The sequence below is a fragment of the Aotus nancymaae genome, unplaced genomic scaffold, assembly GCF_030222135.1.
Source record: "Aotus nancymaae isolate 86718 unplaced genomic scaffold, 86718_ANA_hifiasm-v0.15.2.pri h1tg000003l, whole genome shotgun sequence".
Lineage (NCBI taxonomy): Eukaryota > Metazoa > Chordata > Mammalia > Primates > Aotidae > Aotus > Aotus nancymaae.
Window position 1 is genome coordinate 39,385,179 of NW_026988414.1, and position 27,213 is coordinate 39,412,391.

A 27,213-nucleotide genomic window follows, 5' to 3' on the forward strand; every position below is an offset into this window, starting at 1 on the left:
CCTACTGTTTCTCTGGAGAACCCTGACTAATATAACTTTCTCCAAATGCCAAAACAAAATGAGGTATCCCAGCTATACTCTCTCTCAGAACTTCCTATTTTCCTTCTGAGGAAGTCTCTGGACCAGGCAACCACAGCATCCATCTTCATCTGCTTTTCCCTTATACCAGGTAGATAGTCTGCTTTTCCCTTCTAGCAGGAGTCTCAAAGTATTTTTTTTTTTTTTTTTTACAGACAAAGGGGAGCTTTTATTTCTTGGTTTCTTCCTCCTTGGACAAAGTCTTGACGATCTCCTCCTTTTTGGCCTGGAGGCGCTCTTCACGGTGCTTGCATGCTTCCTTGGTCTTAGACCTGTGGGCCTCAGCCTGGTCAGCCAGGAGCTTCTTTCAGGCCTTGTCTGCCTTCAGCTTGTGGATGTGTTCCATGAGAATCTGCTTGTTTTTGAACACATTCCCCTTCACCTTCAGGTACAGGCTGTGATACATGTGGCGATCAATTTTCTTAGATTCCTGGTATCTTCTGAGCAGCCAGTGCAGAATCCTCATTCTCCTCATCCACGTGACCTTCTCTGGCATTCGGGCATTGACTCTACCTTTACGCTTACCTATGCCCATGTGCCTGTCCTTCCGGCGGGCCAAGGTGTTTTTCCAGCAGCGAGCCCAGGAATGGACCGTCACTGGCTTGCAGATGATCAGCCCATCTTTGATCAGCTTCTGGATCTGCTGACTCGAGTTAGCATTGGCGATTTCATTGGTCTCATTCGGGTCCAACCAGACCTTCTTCTTGCCACAGCAGAGGACACGAGAGGCGAGCCTCTTCTGAAGCCTGAGCATACTCATGGCTGTGGCCGCAGCAGCGAAAGGAAAGAGCTCCAGGAGTCTCAAAGTCTTAAAGAAAGAAGGGCTTTCAGGGGGCCAGACAGGTTATAAAAGTGAGTGGGTGGAGACAGTGGCAAACTGGAGAGCACATAACAGCTATTCACAATTCTAGCTATTTGTTGTTTTCCCAAGAGACCAGGAATCCTGATTTTCTTTTTTAAAAAATTCCGTTTATTAATTAAATTTTTTTTTCATAGAGACAGAGTCCTTGCTATGTTGACTGGGCTGATCTTGAACTGCTGGCTTCAAGCAATCCTCCTGACTCATCTTCCCAAATGCTGGAATTACAGGCATGAGCCACTGAACCCAGCCAGAATCTGGATTTTCATGTGAGATCTCATTTCTAACTGTTGGAATTAAAACAAACAAACAACAAAACCTTGAACAGAGTAGCCAAAAACAATCTTGAAAAACAAAAGAATGAAGTTCTCATACTTCCTGATTTCAAAAAATATTACAAAGCTATAGTAATCCAAACAGTGTAGTACTAGCATAAAGACAGACGTACAGACTGATCGAATACAACAGAAATCCTAGAAATAAATCCTTGTACAAATGATTGATATTCAATAAGTATGTCACTACCATTCAGTGAGGAAAGGGCAGTCTTTTCAACAATGGTATTGCTAAAATCTGGGTATCTACACGCAAAAAATTGAAGTTGGAGCCTTACCTTACATAGCACAGAAAATGAACTCAAGGCCAGGCACAGTAGCTTACACCTGTAATGCCAGCACTTTGGGAGGCTGAGGCAGGAGGATTGCTTGAGCCCAGGAGTTCAAGATCAGCCTGGGCTACATAGCAAGACCCTCGTCTCTATTAAAAAAAATTAGCCAGGCATGGTGGTACATGCCTGTAGTCCCAGCTACTTGGGAGGCTGAGGTGGGAGTATTGTTTGAGTCTGGGTGGTCGAGGCTACAGTAAGCTGTGATTGTACCATTGCACTCCAGCCTGGGTGACTGAGCAAGACTCTATCTCACAAAAAACCCACCACACCTCAAAATGGATCAAAGACCTAAACATAATACCTAGAACTATAAAACTCTTAGAAGAAAACATAGAGAAAAAGCCTTCATGACAGATTTGGCAATGATTTCTTGGATATAACACCAAAAGACAGGCAGCAAATGTAAAAATAGGTAAATTGGACTACTTCAAAATTAAAAACTTTTGTGTATCCAGGGATACAGCCAGCAAGCAGAGTGAAAAGGCACCCTTTGAAATAGGAATTTTATATTTTATCAGATATCAATATCCAGAACATATAAAGAACTCCTACAACAAAACAAACAACCTGATTAAAAAATGGTTGAAGTACTTGAATAGACATTTCTCCAAATACATACAAATAGATAGGAAGCTTATGAAAAAGATCAACATCACTAATCATTAGGGAAATACAAAACAAAACCACAATGAGATACCATCTCACACCCATTAGGATGGCTGCTATCAAAAAGTAACAAGCATTAGCAAGAATATGGAGAAATTGGAACTCTTGTGCACTATTGGGAGAAATGTAAAATCATCCAGCTGCTATGGAAAACAGTATGATAGTTCCTCAAAATATTAAAAATGGAATTATATAAGCCAGCAATTTTACTTCTGTGTATATATTATAAATAATTGAAGAATTTAAAAAAATTGTTTCACATTAAAAAAATTTCAGTGGCTTTAGAGAAGTACAAGTGGTTTTTGGTTTCATGGATGAATTATATAGTGGTCAAGTCTGAAATTTTAGTGTACTCATCACCCGAGTAGTGTATATTGTACACAATATGTAGTTTTTAAAAATCTCTCGCCTTCCTCCCCCTCTCCCCACTTCTGAATCTCTAATGTTCATTATACCAGTCTGTATGCCTTTACATACCCAAAACTTAGCTCTCAGTTAGAAATGAGAACATGTGGTATTTGGTTTTCCCCTCCTGAGTTACTTCACTTAGAAAAATGGCCTCCAGTTCCGTTCAAGTTGCTGCAAAAGACATTGTTTCATTCTTTTTTACGGCTGAGTAGTATTCCACGATATGTATGTACCACATTTTCTTTATCCATCATCAGTTGATGGGCACGGTAGGTTGGTTCCATGTCTTTGCAAATGTGAATTGTGAAAACAGAATCTTGAAGAGTTATTTATACACTCATGTTCATAGCAGCATTATTCACAATAGCCCAAAGGTGGAATATCCACAGATGGATGAATGTATAATGTGTGGTGTGTACTTGCAATGGAGTGTTACTCAGCTTTAAAAAGGAACTTTTTACACATGATACAACATGGATGAACCTTGAGGACATTAAGTGAAATAAACCAATCACAAAAGGGCAAATACTGTCTTATTTTACTTACATGAGGTATCTACAGTGATCAGACTCATGAAAACTGAAAGTAGAATGGTGGTTGCCAGGTATTAGAGGAGGGAAAATAGGGAGCTATTTAATCAATACCGAGTTTTTTTTTTTTTTTTTTTTTTTTTTGTGAGACAGTGTCTTGCTCTGTCACCCAGGCTGGAGTGCAGTGGAGTAATCTCAGCTCACTGCAGCCTCCGCCTCCCGGGTTCAAGCAATTCTCCTGCCTCAGTCTCCCGAGTAGCTGGGACTACAGGCAAGTGCTGCCACACCAGGCTGGTCTCAAACTCCTGACCTCAGGTGATCCACCCGACTCGGCCTCCCAAAGTGCTGGGATTACAGGCGTGAGCCACTGCAGCCAGCCGAGTTTCAGTTTTTCAAGGTGAAAAAGTTCTAATGATTAGTTGCATGGCAATATGAAGTTCCTGAAAGTCTTAAGTGCCTTCCATACCTTTAGCTATGCATTGTACCATGTGATCTTGCTTTTCTGGCCACTAATACACTATAGACAATGGACTAGGCCTAACAAGCAGGACATGGAAACTCTGCCCAATTTTGCACATTAAATGGTGAAGATGTAATTAGAATGATCCAATCCAACTTTTGGATGCAAGACACGCAAAGGCAGGTCAAAGAAGTACCCTTAACCCAGAGGCTAAGGGATGCTTAATTCTAAGGGAACAACAAAACTAGTCAGGTCACCAGAGTTGCTTCTTTTTATCTTGAGCAGTTGTGAACGACATTCCTTAGCCATAGGGCCGGGTGGCTGCTGAGATGCTGCTTGTATTTTCGCACTTCCTCATATGACCCTAATATAAACCTGCATCTTTTCTGCTAACAAAAGCAAGCCTGTCTTCTGTGTTTCTTGGAAGATCCTCCCACCTTCTGTCTTGAAAACTCGGATAGCTCCATCATACCCTTAAGTCTCTGCTTTTCCACGGAAGGAAACAATGCTCTACCTTGATGAAGAATGTGACTCCTTAAGTCTTAATGTTGTTAAAGAAAAAATTATTCAATGATACTTGCTAAAGCATGGTAAGGAAGGCTTTATTCAGGAACTTCATGATAGGTATATAGAGCTCATTGCAACAGAGTTTTCTAGTGGAGGAGAGATAGGGCTCAACTCCGAATAACAGCATGGGCAAGTGGGAATTTATGGCTAAGGAGCTGTGTAAGGGTCAGTGGATAGAAAATTACTAAGAGGAAACGTCAGGGATAAAGGGGATTCTGGCTAAATAGACCCAACAGGATTCTTGCTGGAGACAGGCCAAGGTGATCAGACATCACCTGGAGTATAGTGGAGAATAAGGAACCTGAGCAGATATTGAGGATATTCACGTAAGAGGCAGGGGTGGTGGTGGTTTTTGCTAAACTGACTTAGCAAGGGTCTGTGCTAAAACTAGATTTTATAGGAAAGTGCACAGATGGGCCTAGCAGCAAATTCAGAAACCTAATTCAACCGAAGAATCTTTGCCAGTGTGTTGTATTTGAGAAAAATGATAAACTATACTTTCACCCCCGAGATAGGGATTGTTCCTTCTGCCAAAATGCCTTTGAATAATTGCAATATGATTCTTAGGGAACATCCTGGAATTGCTATTAAAAAATCAGTACACGCATCTTATCCCTGCATCCTGCTTTTCTTCTCCCAGATTGCTCCACAGTTCATTTAGTGTAGACATCGCTACAAAAATCTTAAGTTTCTCTGCCTTTTACCGCTCCATTCTTTCCTCCACGCACAAGGGAGAAAGTGGATTGTAGTTTAAAAAGCAAGTGGCAGTGCTACAGCAGGTTGCCTGCAGCAGGAGAGATGGCCTTAAAGGTTGTGAATGTCTCCTTATGGAGTATCGAGAAGCTGCACAGCCACCTAGAAACGTCCACAGAGGGATTGAGTCCAAAGTGTCACCCAATTCAGACCCTGTGAGGCAGTGACAGGCGAGTGGCCCTGAGGTAGAGAGATGCTGAGACAGCTGGTCCCCATCGGGATAACTGCCAGGAACCTCACTTGGACCGCGGCCCCGGGAGAACCCAATTGGGGCGGACGCTATTTGCTTTGGGAACTGGGAGAGGCTCTTTCAGCCAATCCGTGGAAGATAGGTCTGGTGACGTCACCAGCCGCGCTACAGCCGGTCTCTTAACGTCATCCCTCAGCGCCGGAAGCGATGAGTTACAGCTAGAGTAACGAGATCTTGTACATCTCCGACGTCTGGAGGTAAGGCGATTGTCAGCATATCTACTCTGTTAGCTGGGTTCAATGCCGCGGGTGTGAGTGTTAGGCCGAGGGTGCTCCTACCCTTGAGTGATGTGCCTTGATCTCACGGCTGCGTTCTCTGTTCTCTCCTCCTACTCTTTTGGGCTGTTTGAGCGGGTGGCCTTCGACTCACTTTGCGTTTGTTCGCGTGTGCTCCCGACACCTGTACGTACCTTGGTAGCAACGCATGCAGAAAAAGATTAGAGAGTGGGCCTTGTCCTACCAAGAAGGCGGCCCAGCTTGTTGGAAAGGACGGCGTTTCTGCCAGAAATGCTTCCTGAAAGGCACTTGAGGGACCTTCGCAGCATCCTCAATAGGCCTTGTAGGAATGCCAGAAGAAGCAAGCCTTTCTCCATACATACAAGTGATAGTGACTCAACAAAGCAGGGATGAAATTTCTATTTGGGATTACTGTGGTCTATGTTTAGAACTTTTTGGGATTGTTCATATGCAGATTTGTGCTCGTTCTTCTTAGTTACACAATTACTGCTTTCGAATGATTTTTTTCTATGTCCACAGCCCCTGCTTGCCCTACCTTCACTATGAACAAAAGTGATAATAGTGTTGAATACTTTTTATCAGACACTGAGCTTTAAATACTTTGTCCTTTAGCTCTTGTGACAACCCCATGGTGTCTGCTTTACACCTGAGGGAATGAGGGCTTGGAGAGGTTAAACAACTTGCCTCAAGTCACACATCGAGTAGGTGGTAGAACCAATATTTGAATTCAAGCATTCTAACTTAAGAGGCCTTGATCTTCGCCACTATTCTATATATTTTTTTTGTCAACTGTCCATTAAGCTCCCAGACACCTACTCTTTGTTACCTGTTATTTTATGGAGAAAATTAAGGTCATGAGATGTGGTTTCCCACACATTTCTGCCTTTGCTTTCCCTTTTAAAGTCATGAAGATTTATACCCTTTATTTTTCCTTTTGTCTCAGAAGATGCATTGTCTCTCTGATCAAAGCAAATTCCTTTATCTATGCTTTTGATATTTTATGCTGTCACTTATGAGACTTTGTTTTCATTTGTCATTTCTGTCTCTTTCTGTCTGTGTTCCAGTGATGTATAAACAAGGTCAGGTTTCTCAGATCTCTGACACTTTCCCCTACCAAAGAAAGAAAAAAATCTTTGATGATCCATCTTAGTGGGTAGTCGTTTTCCTCCTACCCTAAAATGTTGGGTGTTTCTATTGCTTGTGACTTTGGCATAATGAACAATGAAAAACTGTTCTTTTCATTCTGTACACATTGCCTGAGCAAACCCATCAGCTGGCTTGGTTTTAATTACCTCCTATGTGCTCCTAAATTGAAGTTGTCAGCTTAGACCTCTCTGAGCTTTACCCTCACCTCTTAACTATCCTGCTGGACAGCTCTGCCTGCAAGTCCCACAGACACTTCAAATTCAGATGAATGAAACTGAACTCATCCTCTTGCCTGGACTTAACTCTTACCACATTCAACACTAAGTCCTTATAGTTTTACCTGCTAAACATCTCTCAAATCTGTGCAGTCTTCTCCATCTCTGTTGTCCTTTTACCTGCAATATCATGGCCTTCTAACTGATTTCCCTGCTTCTAGGCCTGTTCCCCCAAACCTGTTCTCCACACTACTCCCCTCCACCCCCAGATGGTCTTTGGAAACAAGTCTGTATCAAATTCCTGCTTAATCTTTAAAGATCTATCTGTGCATTCATCCATTCTTTTCTCTAATTCATTCAGCAAACATTTGTTATCTACTGGCTTGCAAAATCCATTGAAAACTCTAAAGTTAGAGCTTCTTAGCCAGGGCTCTGCTTTATCTGAACCCTGCCTGTGTCTCCAGCCTCCCCTCTGCCTCATTCGTTAGGTTCCAGCTACACTGAATGGTATCTTCAGGGGTACTGTGCTATTTCTTTTTTGTATATTTGCCCTTGCTGTTCTCTTTGCTTGGAATCTTCTCCCTGATTCCTTTCTCCACTTCCTGCTCCTCACCTAATTAGGCTGCTCCTTTTCACCTAAATAACCCAGTTTATAAATGGGACTCATTTATAAAGTTTAGGTCTACCTCCTCCAGGAAATTTTTTCCTGATACCTCCTTCCCCCTAGTCTCAGTTAGGTACTCCAGCATTGTGCTTCCATCATACCCTTTGCACAGAGCAATCATCATACTTACCACACCTACTATTAATATAATTGTTTCTGTGTTTCTCTCCTCCACAAGATTTTTTTTTTTTTTTTTTTTTTTTTTGACGGAGTCTCACTCTTGCTCAGGTTGGAGTGCAGCGGTGAAATCTTGGCTCATTGCAACCTCTGCTTCCCGGGTTCAAGTGATTCTCCTGCCTCAGCCTCCTGAGGAGCTGGGATTACAGGTGCAGTTTTGGCTCACTGCAGCCTCCACTCCTGGGTTCAAGCAATTCTCCTGCCTCAGCTCCTGAGTAGCTGGGACTACAGGCATGTACCACAATGCCTGGCTAATTTTTGTATTTTTAGTAAAGATGGGGTTTCACTATGTTGGCCATGCTGGTCTCGAACTCCTGACCTCATGATTCGCCCGACTTGGCCTCCCAAAGTGCTGGGATTACAGGTGTGAGCCACCATGCCCAGCCGATTCTGGTTTATTTATTTTATTTTTTTATAGATGAGGTCTTGTTGTGTTGCCCAAGCTGGACTTGAACCCCAAGGCTCAAGCAGTCCTTCCACCTCGGTCTCCCAAGTAGCAGGGACTACAGGTATGTGTCACTGTGCTTGGCTAAGACTGAATTTTTTTAAGGCTGGGCTCATATATTATCTCTTTATTCCCAGCTCTAGAATGGCACAAGGTATACAGGAGTGTATTAATTTTGATTGAATGATCAAATGAGTGAAGCCAAAAGTTATATGAGGTAGTGGTTAAGAACCCATTCTATGGAATTAATTCAAATCGTATCTCTGGCACATATTGGCTATGTGACTTGAACATGTTACTTATCTTCTTATCCTTAATTTTCTTGTTAGAATGGGGTTCTGAGTTTTAAAATGAGACCATGTAAGAAAGACATTTAGCATAGTACCTAGCACATAGTATGCACTTGATAAAGGTACGCTGAAAACCAGGGGATCCTGGAGTAAAGACAAGGCCTAGGACAGTGATCTCCAGAAACCCTCCTCAGTGTTTTGTGAATGGGTAGGCAGTGATGCAGTCTGTTACCAGGGAGATTATAATCTCGTTTTGAGAGTAGAATTATATCCACATTAAACATTCAGAGAACTGTGAAGGTAGTTTAACCACATCCAATAATAAGATGTAGAGAAGAGAAGACAGCTCAATGAAGGCCTTAGGGAAGAGGTGAGGCTTGAAAGTTAAATAGGACTTGGGTTTTAGATGAAAGGAAAGAATATAAACCAATGCCAGGAGACCATATTAAGAATGACTTTGGCTGGGCATGGCTCACACCTGTAATCCCTGCACTTTGGAAGGTCAAGATAGGAGGATTGCTTGAGGCCAGGAGTTTTAGGCCAGCTTAGGCAACATAGTGAGACCCCATCTCTATAAAAAATGAATTGGAAAGTCATGGTGGTGTGTGTCTGTAGTTCCAGCTAAGAAAGTTGAGGCTGCAGTGAGCTGTGAGGATGCCCTGCACCCAGCCTGGGCAACAGAATGAGCCCGTCTCAGGAGCAAAAAAAAAAGAATAAAAAAAGAATGATTTATTTGGGAGACATTATTCATTATGTTATACCTGAAGGGTATACAGGCATACCTCGGACACATTATGGGTTTGGTTCTAGACAACTGCAATAAAGTGAGTCACATGAATGTTTTTTTTTTTAGTGCATATAAAAATTATGTTTAGACTATACTGTAGTGTGTTAAGTGTGTAGTAGCATTATGTTTGAACAATGTACATACCTTAATTAAAAATACTTTGCTAAAAATGCTAACAATCACGTGAGCTCTCAGTGAGTTGTGATCTTGCTGATTGAGGGTGGGTCTTGCCTTGATGTTGGTGGCTGCTGACTGATCAGGGTCATCGTTGCTGAAGGTTTAGATATCTGTGGTAATTTCTTAAAATAAGACAATAAAGTTTGCTGCATTGATTGATTTTCACAAAAGATTTTTCTGTAGCAAGTGGTGCTGTTTAATAGCATTTATTTTGTTTTCTTTTTATTTCATGTATTTTTTGAGCCCAGTTTATGGATGTTTTATAGCATTTTACCCACAGTATAACTTCTTTCAAAATTGGAATCAGTCTTCTCAAACCCTGCTGCTACTTTATCAGCTAAATTTATGTCCTTTGTTGACTTTTTTTTTTTTTGAGAGGCAGAGTCGCTCTCTGTCATTCAGGCTGGAGTACAGTGGCACAATCTCGGCTCATGGCAACCTCTGCCTCCTGGGTTCAAGTGATTCTTGTGCCTCAGACTCCTGAGTAGCTGGGATTACACGTGCGTGCCACCATGCCTGGCAAATTTTTGTATTTTTAGTAGAGACAGGGTTTCATCATGTTGGCCATGCTGGTCTTGAACTCCTGACCTCAAGTGATCTGCCCACCTTGGCCTCCCAGAGTGTTGGGATTAGAGGCATGAGCCACCACACCCAGCCCTTTATTGGCATTTCAGTAATGTTTACTGCATCTTCACCAGGAAATTTCATCTCAAGAAACTATTTTCTTTGCACATCCATAAGAAGCAACTCCTCATCCATTAAAGTTTGATCATGAGATTGCAGCCTTTCAGTCACATCTACAGGCTCTACTTCTATTTCTAGTTCTCTTTATTTCTGCTACACTGGCAGTGACTTCCTTCACTGAAGTGTTGAACCCTGCAAAGTCATCCATAAAGGTTGGAATCAACTTCTTCCAAACTCCTGTTTATGTTAATATTTTGACCTCCCGTAAATCACAGATGTTCTTAAGGGCATCTAGAATGGTTGAATATCCTTTTCAGAAGGTTTTCAATTTACTTTGCCCAGATCCATCAGAGGAATCATGGTCTATAGCAGCTATAGCCTTATGAAATGTATTTCTTTTTTTTTAAGATGGGGTTTCACCATGATGGCCAGGCTGGTCTTGAACTCCTGATCTCAGGTGATCCACCCACCTTAGCCTCCTAAAGTGCTAGGATTACAGGCATGAGCCACCGCGCCTGGCTGAAATGTATTTCTTAATTAATAAGACTTGAAAGTCAAAATTACTTCTTGATCCATGGGCTGCAGAATGGATGTTGTTTATCAGGCATGAAGACAATATTTATCTCCTTGTATAATACATCTCCATCAGGGATCTTGGGTGTGTTGTCAGTGAGCAGTAATATTTTGAAAGGAATCTTTATGAGCAGTAGTTCTTAACAGAGATCTTAAAATATTCAGTCAGTAATGCTGTAAACAGATGTGTTGTCATCCAGGCTTTGTTGTTCCATTTATAGAGCACAGGCAGAATGGACTGAGTATAATTCTTAAGGGCCTTAGGATTTCCAAAATGGCAAATGAGCATTGGCTTCAGTTTAAAGTCTCCAGCTGCATTGCTCCATAATAAGACAGTCAGCCTGTCCTTTGAAGCTTTGAAGTCAGGCATTGACTTCTTTCTACCTGTGAAAGTTCTAGAAGGCATTTTCTTCCAGTAGCATCAAAGATCAAAGATCACTGATTACAGATGATAACAGATAATAATGAAAACGTTTGAAATTTTGTGAGAATTACTAAAGTTTGACACAGAGATATGAAGTGAGTACTTGCTATTGGAAAAATGGCACCAATAGACTTGCTTGACATAGATTTGCCACAAACTGTCAATTTGTAAAAAAAAAAAAAAGAAAAAAAATGCAGTATCTGCAAAATGTAATTGAGCAGAGCACAAATTGGCAGGTAGGCCAGTATATATGTGTTTCTAGAGGAAAAGAGGAGAGACAGGGATGGGCAAGTGGGACTAGTTCTGTGAAGAGAAATGGGAGGTGAAATTCGTAACCACTGTGGGATTATGGTATGATGAGTTTAACTTCAGGCCTGAGGGACTTGAGATGGAACAGGGTTGGGCAAGTTTCCAGGACTGTGGTGGATATTGTGGTACCCCCTAGCCACATGGAGTTTATTTAACTTTAAGTTACATTTTTAAAATTTAAGTAAAAAATGTAGTTCCTCTGTTGTACTAGTTACATTTTAGATGCTTGATTGTCATGTGGTGAGTAGTTTATTGGACAGCTCAGGCTTAGAACATTTCCATCATTGCAGAAAATTCTACTGGACAGCACTATTTGAGGTTATCTGATTTCTGGCCTTGTGTGATCTATCAGATCACTTGAGTTCTTTAAGGAATAATCAGAATTTCTTTCCAACTAATCCCCTCAACTCTAGAATGAAAGATAAAGAGCTGGACCAGGTGTGGTGTCTCATGCCTGTAATCCCAGCACTTTGGGAGGCTGAGGCGGGTGGGTCACCTGAGATCAGGAGTTCCAGAACAGCCTGGCCAACATGGTGAAACCCCATCTCTACTAAAAATGCAAAAAGTAGCCAGGCGTATTAGTGCATGCCTGTAACCCCAGCTGCTGGGGAGTCTGAGGCAGGAGAATCACTTGAACTTGTGAGGTGGAGTTTGCAATGAGTTGAGATTGCACTACTGCACTCCAGCCTGGACAACAGAGCAAAACTCCATCTCAAAAAAAAAAAAAAAAAAAAAGTTTTGGGCTGAAAAATAGAGAATTGGGATCCATCTAGATATGAGAATGGATGGGATTGCCCAAAGAGAGGAACAGAGCATTCCATCCTAAGAAGAGCCATAGAAGGAAGGGAGAGGGAAGGAAGGAAAGAAAACTGGGATAACTATTATTACTCTCACGCAGAGAGTAAATATCATTTGATCATTCACTCGTAAATATTTATTGCATGCTTGCTGTATGCCAAGTATTAGATTAGGTGCTAGGGATATATTGATAAGCAAAAATGGGCATGACCTCTACTGTCATAGAGTTTTCAGTTTATGGAGTTTTACTGGAGGGACTGGATTGAAGATTCAGGACATCCCAGCCTTTTGGCACTTGCCATATTCTAAAATACTCCATTCCTAGAAGTTGGAATTGGAGGCTGAAATGGGTGAAGATATTATTTAAGGTTAGTTACTTAACCATTGTGCAGTCACTGCTTCAGCTTCTTAGGAAGTAGTAAATAGGAACACCGTAACTTGAGAACTTTGGGGAATAAAGTATGTGTATTGGTGGAGGGCAGGAAGGGTAGTTCCTATTATCCTGCATCTGTCAGCCATGCTCTCTATTGCCCATTGGATTCCTCCCTCTCCCTTCTCTCAAAATTGTTCTCTTCCGGCTTCTCTTATTGTCAGTGTGAGTAGTCAGGCACCACATGACATATTTCCCAATGCCTAGTGAAGACATACTTCACTTCTCAGTCTATTACCTGCTCATTTATCAGTTTCCAGCAAGTGCAAACAGATGCCCCTTGGAACTCATAGCATTTAAAAGTGGGACCTGCCTGTAGCACCATCAACATTTGAGGCTCCAGGTTTAGGATTTTAGATTTATAGCTGACTCTTGATGCGCTTGTATCACCTCCTTCACAGAGACTTGCTGAACTGCCTTTTTGACCTCTCTGGCACACATTATATTAACAGCCTCCTCACTAATCTCTGACTCTATCTAGATTTCTCTATGCTAGACTGCCTACACACAGCTGTTGAGTGTTCTTTGGATTCTGTTGTTTTATCTCACTGTGAAGCTCAAAACTTAGCAGTTGTCTCCTCTTGATTATGTTAAATCTAGACTTTTCAGCCTAGTATTCTTTCAACACCTCTGTCTTTTTCTTGTGACTCTCTGAGGCAGCTCCTCTGGTTCTGCCAACTAAGTCTGCTTTTTACCCTGACCTATGGCTTGCCATTGCTGAAATCTGTGCTGTCACTTGTGCTTTTTAAAATGGAAGGACCCCTTCCACTCTATTTCTTTTTTATCAGTCCCCTTGGCTCCTAGCTGTCTCTAAACCAGAAGGTTTCTGGAAGCCTGTACTGGCTAATACAGGACTTTTTACCTCTTTATACTCACACTAATCTAATCTGAATTTGCATCTCCTCACCTGTCATTTCCTCACTTTGCCTTGCATTATCTTGTCTTCGCAGATGGTTAATAAAACTGATTTTTAAAAATTGGGTTTCTTTTTTCATTGCTTATGGACACAAAACTTGTGCAGAGGGCATAAGTACTGCCTTGACTGTAGGCAGTGTTTCCAGGAGAGGGGTGTTAGAGGCTTAAGCACTGATAAAGTCTGGAGTCTAGAGAGGCATCCAAAAGAGCTAGTTCTGTCTCTGCCCATAATTCCCTATTTCACCTCATTGGGTGATCTCATCCTCTCTCTTTGCCTCAGCCTTTATGACATGTTGATGCCTCTCAAATATATGCATTTAATCCATTCCCCTCTCCTGAGCTTCATACCCATGTATCACAGCTTGACTCTTGGATCTTCCACAGGCAACTTAAACTAATTACATTTCAATATGACATTGGTCCTTCACCTTCCTTTTCATCCCCAAATTATGTCTCCTTGTGTATTTTTCATCTTGGTTAATGGGCATCTTCCAAATTAGAAGTTTTTGGTCAGTGTCTCCTTTTATTCCTTTGTCATTCCCAAATGTCTTCCCAAATGTCATCAGTGATTAAGTGTATCTTCCAGATTTCTCCTGGCTTTTCTTGCTCTCCATCCCCTTTGCTTCTGCTGTTGTTGAGACCTCATCTCTCTTCTGAATTTCTTGTCTCTTTCTCTTTTATTGATAGTCTCCATGGCCATAGGGTTGTTTTTCAAAAGAACATCAGTACTTCCATTATTTTGCAGGTTGTGTATTGCACAAAATTGCCATGTTCACACTTTAGAAATTGTAGATTTGCATATTTATTATGACTGTCTCCTGGCAGATGGGAGTAAAATATATTCTAACATCAGTATGTTGTGACAATTAAGGAAGGAAAACCTAAGACACATAAAGACACCTAAGTGTTTGAGAACATCTTTTTTATGTCCTTAGTTCTCTGGCAGGCAAACTCCTTCTCATTCTTTAAAACCCCACATGAATATCCCTTCCTCGTGAAGCCTTTTAAAATATTCTTCACAAGTCAGTCAGTCCTTTTACTGGGCTAATGCCATATTAGGTTACTCTCTTCTTGTAGTGTTTATCACATTACATTGTAAATATTGGTATATGAATCTGTCTGTCCTATTGCACTCCAAACTCCTCAAGGACTGGGACAATGTCTCTGTTTTATTCACCCTTTGACTTTCGATATGTAGCCTAAAGTCCAGCACATATCAATAAATGTGTAACAGGCCATGATGGCTCATGCTTGTAATCCCAGCACTTTGGGAGGCCAAGGCAGGTGGATCACTGGAGGTCAGAAGTTTGAGACCATCCTGGCCAACATGGTGAAACCCCATCTCCACTAAAAATACAAAAATTATCCCGGCGTGGTAGCGGGCACCTGTAATCCCAGCCTCTCGGGAGGCTGAGGCAGGAGAATCACTTGAACCTGGGAGGTGGCGGTTGCAGTGAGCTGAGATCGTGCCACTGCCCTCCAGCCTGGGGGACAGATTGAGACTCTGTCTCAAAAAAAAAAAAATTAAAAATATGTGTAACAAATATTTGATTGCTTAGCATGATTCAGGGAGGGAGGTAAATACTTACCCACATTATCTCATTTAATACAACAGCCTCCTGAGTCCCGTCATTACCATGGTTTGTAGGTGAGGAAATTGAGACCAGGGTGGTGAAGTCACTTGCCTCAAGATAAACAGCTGGTAAATCACATGTGTGGTGGCACCGGATGTGGCCCTGGAGGACTCGTGCTAGTGGATCTATTTTTCTAGTGATTCTCTTGTTTTGTCCCTCAGAATGGTGATGCGGGTGTGCTGGTTGGTGAGACAGGACAGCCGGCACCAACGAATCAGACTTCCACATTTGGAAGCAGTTGTGATTGGGCGTGGCCCAGAGACCAAGATCACTGATAAGAAATGTTCTCGACAGCAAGGTAACTGGTCATAGAAATGTGGAGATTCCTATTATATGGGATAGTGATAACCAAAGATGCGTATTTTCTGGGTGCTCTTGATGGAAAATCTGTCGTCTGCCAAAAATACAGCTCCAGAACTGAGCTCTTTGAGCCAACACCAAAGCCCTATTTATTCCTGATTCTGCCCTCCCAGTGTGGTAATGTTCAAGGAAGGGCAGGTGAAGGTTGGGAGCAGGCAAGTTCATCCTGTTACCACAGAATGGTGGAATTGAGTCCTGCCCTGCTTTCCCCAGGGAGATTGCTCAATGGGCAGCAAGATGTAAAGTCTGGAGTCTACAGGTGAAACCATGTCTCTCTGAGAAGTGATAGGGTAGTGCCATCCTTTACATATTGCCTCATGCAGAGAGTAACGTCTTTTGAGATGATGGCATCTAGCACTTGTCTTAGGGTTTAATAACATGAAAGTCCTTGCCCTCAGAAAAAAACCTTATCATGTACCTTATTTTTCCTGTGAACATGCTCACTGCTGCCTGGAGTGTGATCCTCCACAGCAAAGTTTCCCTGCATCTGTAGCACTGATTATGATCTTTCCTATATAAGGTAATCTTAGTAGAGGGATAAAAAGCCATGCTTGAGCTGGGTAGGCCCAAGATACAGAGGCAGCAGCTGCTTCTCTCTCTGTTCCCTTCCTCACAATAGCAACTGAAGGGGCATGTGTGTGTGGGGCACCCTGTCCTCTCTGGTGAACAGCTATAGTATCTCTTCTTTCCTCCCCGTCTCAACTGCAGATACCTGTTCATTTATCAGAACAGGAATGCTTAATGTTACCACTTCTCACACATGCTCAGATTGTTCTGCTTCTACAATCATCTTTCTAGAACATTCTTTCCACTCCTTCCACCCAAAGCCAGCTGAAGTTTTGTTTTCTAGGAATGTGTATTTTACTGCTTTTTCTTTTAAAGGCATCTAATAGTTGTTGTTATTTTTCCAAAATAACTATGGAAGCCTGATTTAATCCTTGGCCAAGAGCTTGTGTGAGAAATGGGTCTTTTTTTTTGCTTTTTCCTGAGACAGGGTCTCACTCTGTTGCCCAGGCTGGAGTGTGGTGGTGTGATCTTGACTCATTGCAACCTCTGCCTCCCAGGGCTCAAGTGATCCTCCCACCTCAGCCTTCCAAGTAGCTGGGACTACAGGTGCGTGGTACCACACCTGACTAATTTTTGTATTTTTTGTAGAGATGGGGTTTCACCATGCTGCCCAGGCTGGGAGAAATGGGTCTTCTTCTCTGGCTGCAGAGTCTGTGATCCTGAGCAGGCCAGGGGTTCTGAAATAGGGAAACTTGTGGGGATTAATTGAAGCTGCCTCATAGGGATCTTGACAATAGCTAAGGGAGTATGTACACTGTTGGACATTTTATGGAAGGCTTTAAACCCTTAGAAATTGGTGGGATTTGGAGCTCCAGCCACCTGCATAACAGGTGATTACTAATAGGTCTTTAAGGAAACATCTGTTCAGCTGCCTCTTGTAGTGAAGCTTCATTGTTTTCCTTAGGTAAAATAGGAACAAGTGCCTGGTTCTTTGTTGCATTTGTGTTTAACTTTTTCCAATCTCTTTCAGTACAGTTGAAAGCAGAGTGTAACAAGGGATATGTCAAGGTAAAGCAGGTAGGTGTATTTATAACTTGGATTTTCATTTTATACTTGATAATTTTCTTATACTGTTGACTTTAGAGTGTCTGTGCCAGCCAGTGAAGGCTTCTCTGTCATGTTTCGAAGTGATGGAGAAATATAGGTGAACATTACGCAAGGTGCCTGGCGTCTAGTAAGTGGTTAACATAGCAGTGGCTATCTTACTACTGGTGCTATTGCTATTATTATAATCATTTTCTGATTGTTTATTCCACAGGTAGGAGTCAATCCCACCAGCATTGACTCAGTCATAATTGGGAAGGACCAAGAGGTGAAGCTGCAGCCTGGCCAGGTTCTCCACATGGTGAATGAACTTTATCCATATATTGTAGAGTTTGAGGAAGAGGCAAAGAACCCTGACCTGGAAACACACAGGAAGAGAAAGAGATCAGGCAGCAGTGATTCTATGGAAAGGGATGCTGCCCAGGAAGCTGAGCCTAGTACAGGGATGGATCCTGGGAGCAACCCTAGCCAATGCTCGGTGCCCCCAAAGAAGGGAAAAGATTTACTTGTCAAAAAGGTGAGGGTAGTGTGATTGGTAGATGATGTGGAGATGAAATGAAATATAATGACTGCTTAATTGTTTTGTACACTGTAAAGTTCAGAAATGCGGGAGGGGTTATTAACCATGATGAAAGAGTCAGTTATTTGTTGTTTGGATGATTTTCCTTTATGTGCTTTTCTCTTAAATTCCTGAGGTAAGCCACTTGAAGATAGAGCAATAATGGCAGTGTGTACTTAACACTGACCAACTAAAATGGGTCAGTTGTTTGTGCATCTATAGAAGGTTTTCATAGATCATGTAATTCATATGCTGATGTCAAAGTGGAAAATTGGTCAGGCTGTAGTTGGAGTGAGAGAGGGCAAAGAAGGTATGACTCATACTCTGGCATTTCTGGCCTTCATCTAGAAAGCCAGCTGTAAATATAGGAAGGCTGGCTGGGTGCAGTGGTTCATACCTGTAATCCCAGTGCTTTGGGAGGCCGAGATGGGTGGATCACCTGAGGTCAGGAGTTTGAGACCAGCCTGGCCAACATGGTGAAATTCCATCTCTACTGAAAATACAAAAATTAGCTTGGTGTGGTGGTGCACGCTTGTAATTCTAGCTACTCGAGAGGCTGAGGTGGGAGAATTGATTGAACCTGGGAGGCAGAGGTTGCAGTGAGCCGAGATCGTGCCATTGTACTCCAGCCTGGGCAACGAGAGCAAAATAAAAAAAAAAAAAAGGGTCAGGTGCTCACGCTTGTAATCCTAGCACTTTGGGAGGTGGAGGCGGGTGGATTACCTGAGATCAGGAGTTCAAGACCAGCCTGGCCAACCTGGTGAAACTCCATCTCTACTAAAAAATACAAAAATGTCAGCTGGGCATGGTGGCAGGCACCTGTAATCCCAGCTACTTGGGAGGCTGAGGCAGGAGAATCACTTGAACCCTGGAGGTGGAGGTTGCAATGAGCTAAGATGGTGCCACTGCACTCTAGCCTGGGTAACAGAACGAGACTCCATCTCAAAAAAAACAACAAAAAAAATAGAATATAGGAAGCCAGTGGAGTGACATAAAGTCAAGTGAATCTTGTTTAATTCTCAAAAACTAAGCTTATTTCCAAATTTAGTTGGACTTTGCTATCACACAGTATTAACTATTGCAAAATTTAATTATTGGCATTTGCAATTTACATTGCCCTTTTTTTTTTTTTTTTTTTTTTAGGAATCACTGGGCCACTGGAGTCAAGGCTTGAAGATTTCTATGCAGGATCCCAAAATGCAGGTCAGAATTCAATTTTGGAATTTCAATACATTTCGTGTTGTAAATGACCGCTCCACAGAGGTCTTAATTACAAATGAAATCAAAGGATATCAGTCTTTCTAAATGAGATTCATTTTATTCGGCTATTCTGTGAGAACAAGAGGCTTTTCGCATTGGTAGTAAGGTAGCAACTGGATTTGTTTGGAGAAAAAGCTAAGTTCTTCAAATGAATATCCCCTCTGCCTGTCCCTTTTAAACTTCTGGGTACTTTAAGGGAAGTTGCGTTAACCTTAGTGTGGTTCTTTTCAGGGGAGCATCAGAGATAATATACTGTGACAGCAGTACTGTGCTGCCCTGGCATTAACAGTCAGGCATCATCCTTGAGGAGCCTTTGAGTTCCGCTTCAGTTACATTCCTGGTTGACAAGGGGCAGGTCTAATAGAGCTCACTGGAACCCATGTGTGTGTGTGTCAGACAGTCTGTCATGTTGGATTGGAGAAGGATGCTTTTGAATTTATGTATGCCTACAGAGATTTTATCTTTGGGAACTATTTTGTACTGTGCATCTTCTATGTATTCTGGGTGGTGTGGTGGTTGAAAACAGACTCTGGAGTCAACTAGATCTGAGTTGGAATCCTAGATTTCCCTCTTAGGAACTATGTGACTTGTGCAAGACACTCAACCTATCTGAGTCTGAGTGCTCTCATCTCTCAAAACTGGATTACTAAAACCATTTGCCCAAGACTATGGGAATTAAGTGACTTAGTGAATATAACAACCAGATCCACAGAAGATTCTTAGTAGATGTCTGTTTCCTTCTCTTGTGTCCCTCTGCTAGGTTTACAAAGATGAGCAGGTGGTGGTGATAAAGGATAAATACCCGAAGGCCCGTTACCATTGGCTGGTCTTACCATGGACCTCCATTTCCAGTCTGAAGGCCGTGACCAGGGAACACCTTGAACTCCTCAAGCATATGCACACTGTGGGGGAAAAGGTGATTGTAGATACTGCTGGGTCCAGCAAACTCCGCTTCCGATTGGGCTACCACGCCATTCCGAGTATGAGGTAAGCCGTGTGGGTAGTGCTGGTGGCTCCTGGTTCTGTCCAGGTGGGCAGATAGATTCAGCCTGGGCTTGCTGAAGGTGCTGATGGCACTGAGGCCCAGGGAAGTGGGATGGAGTTTTTCCAAAGCAGGTGGGCTGAAGCTTCCATCTCTCTGCCTGACTTGCATGCAAGCTTTGAGTTCCCACTTCTGCCTATAATTCAGTCAGATTTGGTTCTTTGTTCCTCTCAAAATATAAACCTTTGAGAGCCTAATATATGAACTAGATGAAGCAGCTTAATTATCCTTAGATGAAAAATTGTGGTCAGTGGCTTTTATCAGATTCTTCAAAAGCATCTGTAACCCCAGAATGATTAAGGACCATTACTCTGAAGGAAACAAACATCATAGACTTCTGTAATGACAGCTTAGTAGATCCAGGATTTGAAAATAAAATAAGAGAAAAGTGTAGAGTCCATTTTCCTGTGGCTTATACCCAGAAGGATTCAGAAAGGAATGATTGATTTTTTTTTCAAAGAATACAAGCAAGATGGATCTTCATGATTCCTTTGATTTAAAGAATAAGATGATGAGTCCAGATTTTAGAGTTTTTATTTTGTTTTTTAAAAACTGTGATAGAATATACATAACAAAATTTACATTTTAGCCAAGTAAAATAATTTTTCCTGTTGTAAGTGTACAATTCATTGGCATTACTACATTCATATTACTATGCAACCATTATGACCATCCATCTCCAGAACTGTTTTCTTTTCCCAAACTGAAACTCTGTACCTTAAATAATAACTTTCCATTTCCCCTCCCACTCCTGGCAGCCACCATTCTTCTTTCCTTCTCTGTGAATTTGACTACTCTAGGTACCTCATATTAGTGGAATCATACAATATTTATCCTTTTGTGACTGGTTTATTTTACTTAGCATAATGTCTTCAAGGCTCATCCGTGTTGTAGCATGTGACAGGATTTTCTCTGCTTATCTTTTTTTTTAACTACCAACACTCACTTTTTATTTAGGTGAATAATTATAACTTAGGTTACTGGGTACTTGACACAAATGAAATCTTTGTGCCAGACTTTCCCCTAGTCAATACTGATTCTTTTAAATTGAGGCATAATTTACATATGATATGGTACATAAGATGTATAGTTTGATCAGTTTTCATAAGTGCATACAATTTTGCCACTATCATTCTGATTAAGATACAAAAGATGTCTATCCTCTCATCCTAGAAAGTTCCCTTGTGCCTCTTTCTAGTCAATCCTCCTTCAAGGATTGCTCTTATTTCCTTCAGCATAGATAGTTTTTGTCTCTTCTAGAGCTACCATATATAAATGGAATCATACAATGCATACTCTTTTTTGGTCTGCCTTTTTTGGGTCTGCATAATTTTGAGATTCATGTGTGTTATTGTGTATATCATGGACATGTGTACTTTATTTTTTTTTTCCTCTGAGTAAATGTTTAGTGATCCCAGCCTGGGCAAACATGACAAAACCCTATCTCTACAAAAAATATAAAAAATTAGCCAGGGGTGGTGGAGCATGCCTGTATTGCCAGCTACTTGGGAGGTTGAGGTGAGAGGATCACTTGAGCCCAGGAGGTTGAGGCTGCAGTGAGCTGTGATAGTGCCGCTATACTCCAGCCTGGGCAGCAGAGTGAGACCCTGTCTCAAAAAAGAAGAAAAAAAAAGAATAAATGTTTGGAGATGGAATTGTTAGGTCATAGGGTGGGTGTATATTGTGCCTTACTTTAAAAATATAAATATATTTTTACTGTTAAAGCCTTATTTGAAAATTTAGGGCTGGGCGCGGTGGCTCATGCCTGTAATCCTAGCACTTTGGGAGGATGAGGTGGGTGGATCACCTGAGGTCAGGAGTTCAAGACCAGCCTGGCCATCATGGTGAAACCCCATCTTAAAAAAAAAAATAATAATAATAATTAAAAAAAAAAAAGAAAATTTAGGAGGGAAAGTCACACATAATCCTATTCCCTATTGCAGAGTCCTTGGCTAACAGAGCCCTTAGCCACTAAGCCCTTTTCACATAGTGATTGATCATGGTGCTCATACCTTTTTCATATGATGAATTTTGCTGTGCTAAGGAGAATGCTCACAGCAAGGGCTGTGGTAGGCTGTGCCTCTCTATGGGAGGCAAAATGAGCCAGTAAGCAAAGTTGTTACTCATATACCCTTTCATATTACTCTCTATTCTGTAATTTTGGATAAACATGTTAGAAAGGAAAAGGTGATAAATAAGTAAAATAATTTTTCCTATTGCAAAAGTAATGTTTTCAATTAAGAAAATATAAAAAATTAAGTTTGAAGCAGAACAAAGACCTTCCATATACCACTGCTAACTAAACTGTAGACCTTATTTGAACTTCACCCATTTTTCCTGTATTGTTCTTTTTCTACTCCAGAATCCAATCTCACATTTCATTTATTTGTTCTTTCTTCTTAGTCTCCCTCAATCTGTGACAATTCCTACTTTCCTGGCTTTCATGACCTTGAACTTTTTATGCATACTGGTTAATTGTTTTAATTTGGGTTTGTCTAATTTTTTTTCATGATTAGATTGATGTTACACATTTATAAAAAAAAAGCACTGAAGTGATATTTCTGATTGTGTCTTTTTCAGTATATCAGGGGGTGCATGATGTTGAATTGGTTTATTACTGATGATGTTAACTGTGATTATTTTGTTAAGGTGGTGTCTGCCAGGTTTCCATCTTCAAAGTTACTGTTTTTCTTTTTTTTTTAAATTGATGAATATTTTGGGGGAGATATTTTGAGACTGTGCTACTGTTTCTCCTCAAACTTGCACCCGATGATTTTAGAATCTATTCGTGCATCTTGCCTGAAATAGTTATTGTATTGTATTTACTCTATGGTGACTTTATACTTCCTTCATCTAACTTATTAGTTGGAATTATTCTGTGTGAAAGAGCTGTTCTGTATTTCTCATTAGTTATTTATTCAATCATTTAATAGTATGGACTCATGGATGTTTATTCTATAGGTTTTAATTCAGTACTATAATTATTTTGTTTCTCAAATTGTTCAGCTTTGGTTATTGAAAGCCCCTTTAGGTCAACTCTTGTGTCACTTTGATATACTTCCAGCATCTTTTGGGCAATTCTTGATTTTCTGGCCCCACAAGATGGTCCAGGTTTATCTGGAATGAACCACTTCTCTAAAGAGATCTAGGTCTTTTTTTTTTTTTTTTTTTTTTTTTTTTTGGAGAATGGTATTTATAAACCAAGACTTGGGCACTTGGTTTCTGTGAGAGAAGTGGTTGATTCCAGGGTGTCCTTGCTTCTAGGTCCTCTCAGCCAATAGAGACAGAAATACATGTATGAGTCCTAACCCATACACACACACACACACACACACACACACACACACACCCCTATAATTCTGTGTTTACCTTTATTTGTATGTGGAAAACCATGAGTTCATACTGATATCTCTGATGCCATTCCAATTCTGTGAGTTTCATTCTTGTTTCCCTTTTTCCTTTTTTGTAACTGCTTTCCAGCAGTGAGAAACCTGGCTCTCATTAGTTACAATAAATTCATTTACTTGTTCAGTCCTAGTGTACCCATGAAATAGTTACAGGATTCCTACCCATACCACTGTGAGAAAGACACTTACTAACTAGAGTACAGTACTTGCCTGTAGTTCTTTTTGTCTTTAGCCTTTTGGTATCTAGTCAAAACAGTGTTCTCCAAAGCTAGATTAGTTATTATATTTTCTTCCTCACTCCCTTTAGTGTGGTTTCCTCATTCATTTGTAATACAGCTGTGCTTATTTATTACTGCCTATATTTCATTTTGGGTTCTGCACACATATTGACTGATTTTGATTGTTTACTGGGAGAATGTGACATATTACTGATTTTAAGAGTGAAAGCTGTTATACAAAAAGGCATTTTACTTGGCTTAACAAGTCCAAAAGAGCACTCTTGATTTTCTTCCCCAAACCTGCTTTTTCACCTAACCTTTTTTATCTCAGTAAGTAACACTGTCCCAAAACATGCAGCCCATTAATAAGTTCTGTTGGTTCTATTCCAAAATGTATTCAAAATAGGATTGCTCCTTGCCATCTCAGCTGCTACAGCTCAGCTCTAGTGGAAGCTGTGATTTTCTGGCCTAGACTGCCGTAGCAGCCTCCCTAACTGGTCTCTCCATGTCCCTCCCTACTCTTCCTACAGTCCTTTCTTCACACAAGAGTCAGAGTGATGATCTTTTAAATGTGTGAATCAGGTTGGCCCTCTGGGCTTGGTTTGTGAGGAAGGGCCTGGCCCAGCCTGTCAGGAGCATTGAAGCTTGTTTCTTGCCATCCTTTCCATCTCAGCTTTACTCACTTCTCACCTCCAGCTGGCTAGGTGTGAGGAAGACCTGCTAGAGTCACAGAGGATGAGGTGGTTCCCGTAGCCAAGAAGATGGACAAGATGGTGCAGAAGAATACAGCTGGAGCATTGGATTTGCCAAAGGAGCTGAAAAATATTCAGCCTCTCGGGTAGCTGGGATTACAGGTGCCTGCCACCACACCTGGTTAGTTTTTTGTATTTTTAGTAGAGACAGGGTTTCATCATGTTGGTCAGGCTGGTCTTGAACTCCTGACTTCAAGTGATCCGCCTGTCTCGGCCTCCCAAAGTGCTGGGATTACAGGTGTGAGCCACCCCACTCGGTCACATTTTCAAAAGAATGAATTTAAGAATAATAAAATAGGCCCACTTTTTGTGGTCTATTTTAAAATTTGTAATTCAACTTTTTTGTTGTTTAAAAAAAGTGTAAATCAGATAATAGCACTCTTTGGTTGAATCCTTCAGTGGCTTCCCAGTAGATTCAGAATAGAATGCAAACCCCTTATTGGCCTTTAAGACCCTTTATGATCTGGCTCCTGCCTTGTCTCTGCTGCTTGGCTCCAACAATTCAGGCCATACATTTGGGCTGTATTACCTTCTTTCTGTTTCTTGGTTGCACTGAGCTGTTCATCATCTCAGGGCCCTTGCAACTTGGCCTCCTCACTTTCTGAGACACTCTTCCCATAGACCTTGCTTGCCTGGCTGCTGTCTCAGTTCAAGTCACTTCCGGGAGATGCTGTCCCTGAACACTTTTAACTAAAGAGGCAACTTCTACTCTCCTGGTACTCTATCCTATTTTCCTTATTTTTTATTAGCAATGTTAACTCTTTGAATTTTTTTCTGTTTATTTAATTGCTTATTTATTATTTGTGTTTCCTCATTAACATACAATTTCTATAAGGGGAGAGACTTTTCCCATTTTGTTTCTTGCTAAAGGCTCAGTGCTTGGAACAGTGTTTGGCCCTAGTACATACTTATTGAGCATTAAATATTCTTAAGTAAATGAATGATTCAGTTGAATTAAATGGACACACTATCAGTACAAAGAGTGTGAATACAATGTATGAATTGAGTATGGATTAATTATTTTGATTAAGCCATAGTTGTTAAAGAGTTTAATGCCCAGTTTTTTTTCTTTCAACTAGCCATGTACACCTTCATGTGATCAGCCAGGATTTTGACTCTCCTTGTCTTAAAAACAAAAAACATTGGAATTCTTTCAATACAGAATACTTCCTAGAATCACAAGGTAAACAGTGTTCTTTGGTTTCCACATTTGTTTCATTTTCTGAGCTGTTCTTATATTTGATTCAATTGTTTCCCTGAATAACAACCTGACCTAAAAAACCTATGTACAACTTTGTGTTCCCTATAAAGGGAGCCCTGTGAAAAGAAACTGGATGATTTGGATTGTAGTATTATTGCCACTTTGCTGTGAGTTGCCTTCTTGGGGGACCTAGAAAGCTATCATGTCAGGGTCAGTGTTTTATTGTGACAACAGGGGGCTTAAAGGCTGTTGTGAGAATTATTGGAGTTCATGGATAAGAAAGCTGTGGACCGTTCTTTGTCTCTTCTGCCATCAGTTGGGTGGCAGCTTCGGGGCTCCCTCATGTCAGGAATGGTGAAATAGCAGGGGGAAGGCTTTGTATATGTAGAAGAAAGCATTTCCTGGCATGTATACTGTGGAGCTTAAGCATTGCTGGGGTGTTCACAATGGCAGCTGTCATTTATCAAGGGCCAACCAGAGGTAAAGCACTGTGATAAGCTCTTGTCAGAGTAACATGGATTGCCTAGAGTGTGTCCTGAAGGAGTGTATTATTTCAAAGGTAGGTGCTTGTATTCATAATCTGATCAAGCTCATTTTGCCTGAGGTAAGTCTAAACTCAAGCTTATGAGCTTTAGAATACCTGGCCTGGCATGCTGATTGGAGTCATGGTTTTGACTTCTTTCTTTTTATTTTTTTGGTATCTCATATTGGTTTTCCAGAGTAGCTGAGACTTGACTTTTCTTCCTTGCTTGCAGCTGTGATCGAGATGGTACAAGAGGCTGGTAGAGTGACTGTCCGAGATGGGATGCCTGAGCTCTTGAAGCTGCCCCTTCGTTGTCATGAGTGCCAGCAGATGCTGCCTTCCATTCCTCAGCTGAAAGAACATCTCAGGAAGCACTGGACACAGTGACTCTGCAGAGCCTGAACTGCTGCTGCGAGTGTGGCCGATTGGAGCAAACTGCTGGCACCTATTCTGGGTTGCTTGTGAACTTCTACTCACTTCCTAAATTAAAACATGCAGCTGTTTCTCAACGTTTTTTCTATTATTGAGTGGCCACAATGTAGAGTGGCTCAAAGTAGTTCAGGAATTAGGAATTTGGGTTTGTCGTAGATGTATTCTCTGGTGAGGGTGGCTGGAATATACCTGACCCACCATCTTCAGGACCCATGTCAGGTCTAACCAGTAGGAGCAAAGCCATGTTCACATTGATCTAATGCATAGTATGGAAGCAGTGGGCTGGTTATATATTTCTGTTTCTTAGATTTATCCTCTACCTCTGTAGGCATAGACACCCTTTAAGCAGAGCAGCTAGAGTGGCCTCTTGTTTATCCTGAAGATACTGATGGGTCTTGTTTTCTGTCAGTCTTTTGTAATATTCTTTCCCCTTCCTTCATGGAGAGGCTTAGTTTGTCCAGTCTTTCCATGCCCTTCTATCCCAGATCACCTAAATGCTCCCTTCTCAGGAATTCTGTCTCATCAGTTCTTCACTGTGAGCAAAGAAGCCAGATGAGGGTGTGGGGGGGTGGAGTTTTCTTCTAAATCAAGGGTTCCTGGCTGGCGAGGAAACACTCGGCCACGTGTTCATTATGATTCAGCTATGAAGTCGTCTTGGACCTCCTGTCTGAAAATAAAGTTAATTTGTTTGAGGCTCTCTCTTAAA

At 41.3% G+C, this 27,213-nt stretch overlaps 1 protein-coding gene and 1 pseudogene across 5 annotated transcripts; one reads left to right on the forward strand and one right to left on the reverse strand.

Annotated features, from left to right (window-relative positions):
- Positions 1-247: 247 nt before the first annotated feature.
- LOC105718775 (large ribosomal subunit protein eL19-like) lies at positions 248-838 on the reverse strand (annotated as a pseudogene).
- Positions 839-5,356: 4,518 nt separating this feature from the next.
- Positions 5,357-27,213, forward strand: APTX (aprataxin). 5 transcript variants are annotated; one of them, XM_064380678.1, is made up of 9 exons: positions 5,384-5,435; positions 8,095-8,185; positions 15,304-15,440; positions 17,040-17,086; positions 17,328-17,630; positions 18,816-18,875; positions 19,693-19,919; positions 25,431-25,534; positions 26,308-27,213. In XM_064380678.1, exons 3-9 carry the CDS (start codon positions 15,305-15,307, stop codon positions 26,460-26,462), a joined length of 1,032 nt encoding a protein of 343 aa, XP_064236748.1. In that variant the 5' UTR covers positions 5,384-5,435; positions 8,095-8,185; position 15,304; the 3' UTR covers positions 26,463-27,213. The 5 variants fall into 5 exon arrangements, with proteins under 5 accessions (XP_012310026.1, XP_012310027.1, XP_012310028.1 ...); XM_012454603.2 differs by lacking the exon at positions 8,095-8,185 and having other exon boundaries at positions 5,357-5,435; XM_012454604.2 differs by lacking the exon at positions 8,095-8,185 and having other exon boundaries at positions 5,357-5,435; positions 17,328-17,414.